Source organism: Caretta caretta, chromosome 10 (assembly GCF_965140235.1).
Source record: "Caretta caretta isolate rCarCar2 chromosome 10, rCarCar1.hap1, whole genome shotgun sequence".
NCBI classification, from domain to species: domain Eukaryota; kingdom Metazoa; phylum Chordata; order Testudines; family Cheloniidae; genus Caretta; species Caretta caretta.
In genome coordinates, this window is record NC_134215.1 from 54,497,711 (window position 1) to 54,504,243 (window position 6,533).

General features: G+C 42.2%; 1 protein-coding gene across 1 annotated transcript; it reads right to left on the bottom strand.

Annotated features, from left to right (window-relative positions):
- Positions 1 to 3,261: 3,261 nt before the first annotated feature.
- Positions 3,262 to 5,593, bottom strand: GCNT3 (glucosaminyl (N-acetyl) transferase 3, mucin type). Its single transcript, XM_048867965.2, has one exon. It carries the CDS (start codon positions 5,591 to 5,593, stop codon positions 4,280 to 4,282), a length of 1,314 nt encoding a protein of 437 aa, XP_048723922.2. The 3' UTR covers positions 3,262 to 4,279.
- Between the last annotated feature and the right edge of the window lie 940 nt (positions 5,594 to 6,533).

A 6,533-nucleotide genomic window follows, 5' to 3' on the forward strand; every position in this document is an offset into this window, starting at 1 on the left:
AATAGAAAAAGCAAATTCAATCTTTCCCAAACTTTGAATCTGGGACAAAAGCTTGTGTTAATTCTTAGTTTCCCCAAACCAGCATGCTTATTTCTGCTAACTACTCCATAAAATTCTGGTCTGGAACAAGTCTAACATATGCCTTTCCAAGTGTCTTAAACAATAAAAATTAATATTCTCTGGGGACAATATATATAACGCTTAAGGGGGGAGGCAAAACTGACAATGGCAAAATGTATACAGAATGATTACAAAGGGATTATAAATTACTCTAACAGATCTGGAAGTGTATGGGACACTTGAATGCTATAGAATCATGGAATACTCAAAGCCTATTGTATTGAGATGTGACAGACACTAGGGAATATTCAGACTATTGTGTTAATATATGTATCTTTATGGGCTTGCTAGTTGTTGTATTCCTGGCTAAAGGGGTAAAGTAAGGAATGCTTCCTGTGGATAAGGCACAATACTGAAATGATGCAGGTAACAAGTCTCTTGAAGCTTCACCCTCAGGAATCAGAGTACAGACTGGTCTAACCTGGATCAAAGGACCTGAGTCTGCATAAAGTTATTCTAGGCCGGCCTGCATAACTGTCAGAGAACACACATGGCTCGCTTGTGGCTCCAGATTGTAGAGTAGATGAACCCTAAATTTCCACTCTTCCCAAAGCCGGAAGGACAGATGCTCATTTCCAGCATATCCTTTGGATAGGGTTGAGGTGACAATTTAATTAGCAAATATCCTGGCAACTGAATAATCAGTTTCTACCGCGGATTGATCAGTGACGTACTAGTGGTCAGCCTGACTCCTCCAAAACTATCTGCAGGAAAGCAGAGGGAGGTGTCCAACAAATAAATGTTAATTTGGCAGCAAAAACAGTTGAGGAGTGGGGGAGGAGCTAAATAGTCCCCATTTGAAAGGACATAACTGGCATATAAGGTGGATAAAATTATTTTTTAAAAATTTTATTTAGATTGACTTTTTAAAATTTAAATTCACATTTTTAAAATGTGTGTCTAGCTTTTTACTTATTTTCCAGTCTCATCCAGTTCAGCTATTTGTCTTGTGTTGAGTGCTAGCTTCCTAATTGGTAGTCTATTTTATGTAGAGATGGTTTTCTCCAAAATAAATAAATTGGATTTAAAATGGTCATATGTCTTGAAAAAAGAATCCAGGGTCTCATTAACTTCCTTCGGTGAGAACACCACCAGCTCTCATACAAAATTGATAAGGAAATAGTCCCTGCTATATTTGCAACCATTAACACCCTCCGATACAGTGAACCTGCACAAATTAAGAAACCTGAAATGCTTTGACCAGGCTATGCATGTCTGGCAAAGTTTGCACTCTGACGTCAATGGGCATGTGCACCATAGTCATTCTAGATGCTTTTTAAAAATCTTGATCTGAGGCTTTTAATTCAGATTTAGGCACTTAACTTTAAGTTTCTTATTTTGAAAAGTTGCCCTGTGAATATGAAAAATTCACAATACATTTTCTAACCCACTGAAAATATCCATAACTTTTTGTATGCAAGTGACCAGTTTTATGCCACTAAAGTTTTTAATAGAAATAGTTTTAGCCACTGATGCAGCAAACATTTATGCCCATGCCTAACTTGAAGCACATGAGTAGTCTCATTAAAGTGAATGGGTTTAGTTGTGTGAGTAAAGTCACCTACTTGATTAGGTGTTTGTGGGATCAGGGCCCTAATTGTTAATATTTGCTATTGCTTATAGCAGTTTTGTAACATTCAGATTCCCTACCAGTTGTGGCATTTTAAAAAACAGCATTTATAACGGCGTTCATGATACGGTTTAATCTGAAGTTGCAGTTGCATACATTTTTCAATTTAGTTTTATGTAATTGCAACCTGATTTAAAACAATTATTTAAAAAAAAATCAAATGGTTGAAATCATGATTTCAGTCACCCTCATTTTCATCCCTCCAGCCAGCTGCCACGGAGTTGCCTCAGACATCAGTAGGGTAATAGTGGCCGTCTGCCAGCAGCCACAGTATTATAGTGCTGCACTAGTGAAATGTATACAGATAGGGTAATAGCACAGAGAGGAATGAGCTAAGGGTCAAGGTGACACACAAGGAAAAGCAGATGGGGCCCATGGAAGCCAGCTGGATTAACTGGCAAAGCTCTTGGGGTGTGTTCAGTATAAACACTCATGAGTGTTTCCCCTCCAGCCCCCATCCATTACAAGAGAAGTTGTAGAGAGGGAAGGGATGAGTTGAGTAATGTTTGATTTGACTAAGATTTGGGGGCAAAGTCCCTGCTTTCCATGGAAATCTTGGCGGTCTTAATTCTGACTGGGTCTCAGGGTTCTCTTTGTAACTATAACTTATGGCACCTTTTATCGAAGAATCTCACCAAATTTAGCCTCACAATACCACTAGAGTTAAGGGTTATTGTCCCAGTTTCCTCAGATGAAAAAACTGAGGCACAGAAGTTAAATGGCTTTGGTCATGCGCCAGGTCAGTAAAACCTGGATCTCTGGTCTCCCAGTCCTATTATAGTCTCAACAGTTAAGACATAAAGGCTACAAAATAACCCAAGGAGCTGGGGTTTTATATTTTCATTATTTTTTTTAATTCTAAGGGACAAAATTTAATATACAAAACATAGCTTCTGATTAGCTTTTTGTTAGTGGCATGTTTAAAACAAACCAAGCCAAACTGGTTGAGATAGTAAAAGACACAGTCGTGTCAATCCAAGTTAGGTAGTAGAAAGGATGGTGTCTGGAAAGCCACCTCTGGCATGTAGGCACAGCATTGGGCAAAGAAAGTAAACTATGTAAAGTTGTTTGTGCTCTTGTATGAACTGATCTGAACCTTTAATCCTGCATTCCACTCTGGGTTTCTTTCTACTCTACAAAGGAAAAAACTTTCTCAATGTTTTCAAGAGTCATTTGCCCACCCTTATTTTTAAATATAAGCAACTGACCAGGCAGAACCAGGAAAAGAGACTAGAAAACTAATTTACACAATCTCATAAGGTGGACATTTGTGGTTAACCATACAAAAGGAAATGCAAGGAAACCAAACAATCTCTGTCTTTGGAGTGTGTACGTGAAAGATTAGTAAAACATAGAAGGAAACAAAGCAGAAAGAAAAGTTGATTCATAGTAAATCTACTGCCTGCTTTTTAACCAAACACACATGCTATGTTCAAACAATGTTAAGGTTTATAATATTCCTTAAAATATTTTTATCTTTAAGATTGTTATTGTGTGCTAATGTACCAGGAAATCATGTCTACAGATAAAGTAGTTCTTCCAAACTTTCACCACAAAGCAGAAAAAAGTTATGGTGCAATTTTTTTATTTTTGTGACTCTCTCCCCCTCCCCCCCAAAGAAAGTGGGGGCTCTTTCCCCAAGATCAGTGGGGATGAAATGTGCTGCTTATGTACAACTTCTAGATCAATTACTTTATCACAGAAACAGAGGACTGTACCAGCACTCCACATCTGAATACTCTTGAATTGCAGTTCACATTATATACACTTAAAGCATAATTTAAATCCATCGATTTCTACAGTTAGGATTTTCCACAGAAAATGTTTACTCTAGATAGCATGTCCTGGCACTGACTGCTAATGCCATGCAGACTGGATTTGAGAATAAACAGGTCCTGAATATTACCCTCTCAAGCCACATCCTGAGAATAAGAAGAGACACTTAAATAGGAAAATGACTGCGGCTGATAACCAGGTTAAATCTTATTTCCCCCTCTACAGTAGGAGTCTCCTTATTTTATAGCATAAACTACAAAAGGACAATTACTTTAGAATGCAACCTCAACGGTGGAATGGAGGAAGCAAATTAAACAGACGTTCCAAGTGATTAGCAAATTCCTTTTTGTTTCCTTCATATGAAAAAGCTTTTATTCCAACTGAAATACAGTGAAATCCGTCTTGAGCAACCACGCCCAAGGACAGGGCAATCGCTTACTGGAGGTTTTTTGTTCAAGGTGGAGCAGAATCTGACTCAGTACTGACAACATGAGGCTGTCTAGAATCTCCTGGAGAGGTTTCACTGTAATTCGGACAGCATATATTAAGGTTTTTACTATAGGAAAAATACGGTCGATCGTCTCAAGTCTGTGAATTCAGTGACCAGTACTGTATGCAGAGCAAAATCCCCCACTTGCTGAGAGTGCGAGCTAAAACCAAGTGCTCTGTAAATTTTACATCGCATTTTTGGTGAAGTTCTTTACAGGTCGCTCTCAAGATTTGTGTTTTCACCTTGCCAGGCCTGACAGGCTCTCAGAGATTTTTCCCATACACCGACTTGTAACGTAGATATTCCTCCAGACACTGGATTGCGTTTTCATCTACCTTTGGGTCAAACTTGTTGGCTAGCAGATGGTGGTTTTGGAGCATCCAGTGAAGATCACCTACCCCATACACACAGACCTCCCGTTGGTGGATACCCGTACACGGCGGGTAGGGTGCCCCTTTGCTGACATCGCCCTCCAGGTAGGACCACTTCACCAATCTAGCAACAGCATTGAGATCGGAGACCTCATACTTATTGTTATAAGGCACCGATCCTGGCATGCCTGGCATCCGGTGGAGGGTGGCCCAGATATGTTCATCTGGGCTGTAAGTATCTTTTGACCACTCCAGCAGCTGCTGCGCCGTCGGGTTTTCAAAGAGGGCTTGAACAAAGTCCCTTGTGATCACAACATAGGCATTGCCCGTGAACATGGGTGAGGCCTGGGGCGGGGGGCTCTTCTCCTTGGTGGTTCGGATCACCGAGTTCTCCACGTGGTGGTGGTACTTCCAGCGAGCCTCCTTGATCGAAGAGGGTTTCTCGGATTCCATATTGTTTCTCCCGTTTAGAAACTTCAGGGTTCGGACAATCTCGGCGTTGGTCTTGATGGGGAAATCGGTGCCGCAAGTGTTTAAGAGATACCTCCAAGGCACGTTGCTCTTGAGTAGGTCCTCCATGCAGTTCAGGTCCGCTTGGACCCGGGACCAGGACGCGTACACTACTCTCTCCAGTTTAGTGGCCACAAAGACATTTTCGAAGCACGAGGCGATCCCTCGGACTGCCTCCCTGAATTCGTCCAGGGATTTTAGATCTACGTGGACACAGTATATATTCTGGGGCGTGTAGATGGACCTTAACAATCTTTCGAACATCTCAGTCTTCTCATGCACTACCATGGAATATGCAATAGGAAAATCCTCCTCCTCTTTGCTCAGTGGGAACTCGACAAACCTCCTGCGCTGTTTAAAGTGAGCGCAGTCCTTCGTCAAATTCACGTAATCTTTCGGGGTTAAAGGCTCAGATTTAGTTTTCTTCTGTAGCCTGCTCAAAAGAGCCTCCTCTACGGCTTTCACATCCCCTCTGACGATCCGAGAGCAGTTGATCTGGCCCCTGGGAGACAACTTTAGAGACTGGTAGAGATGATCCTTGCAACTCTCGCTCTTCATATGCACTGTCTCTTTCCCGAGATCACTGAAGTTGCATTCCCAGGAGGAGTATTTCAGCACCACCGTGGCAAACAGCATCAGAAATCCCATGAACAACAGGCGCTGAATCTGACACCGATACTTTATTTCCCGAAACATCTTGGGGGGGGGGAATCTTCGCAACTGACTCGAAAAGTTTCTTTCCAGTGATAAATCCACTTCCTAAATAAAGTCCCTCTTAATCAGCAGGATTTAGGGATACAAAATCTGCTTCCCGGTTGATGATCGGACAATTCGATCTCCGTGAGGGAATGTATCCTGGGTAGCAGGCGCATAAAGAGCAGCGATTCCACACCCTGCTCTTCCCTTCGTGTACTGTCACCTGAGCTCTGCTCAGCCAGGGAGGGGCAAAGGCTTAGTCACCAGCTTGGTTTCTCCCCCCACATCCTGAGGTGTGGAAATACTTAGCACTGAAGTCAAAGTACAATAGGTGACCTAAAAATCGGAAGTGTCTCCCCTCCCACTTCCCCTTACGTGGCTCTATCTTAAATAGGTACTGGAATTTCTGGTACATCCGGTAGTTGGACTGGTGGCGTTGTCTCCTGCGGCAAAAATCTGAGGAATACACAACCTTTACTTTTCATCGTTGGCTCCCTGCGGAGGAGTGACCAGCACCCCCATGAGCCACAAGATGCCCACTTCCTACACAGTTCAAAGTAATACAGCCCAGAAACCCCTGGGCTATAGGAAGCGTTGCAAATACACAGTAAAGAACAATTCTGCATTGGCAAGAAGACGCCTTTGAGCTCTGGTCCGTCAACCGTCTCTGCTTGCCTTTCTAGACAGGGAAATCAATCCACAGACAAGGGTATCCTCCACTCATTCGTTTCTAGGTAATTTTATGGCGATCTAAGATATTGGCTTCGTTAAAATAATGCAAGAAATAGCCCCTCGAAAAGTAACTCTGCCCTGTGGAGCTCACAATAGCAGCGAAGTGAGGTTGATTTTAAGACCCGTTGATCGGCATGCGCACTACTTCAGACGAAAATCTTGGTACCCTTCCAACATGGCGAAGCATGAATGTGGCTTTCCTAACTTC

Bases quoted from the DNA above. Each gene is read 5' to 3' on its own strand.
- GCNT3 (XM_048867965.2), bottom strand. From the start codon at position 5,593: ATGTTTCGGGAAATAAAGTATCGGTGTCAGATTCAGCGCCTGTTGTTC.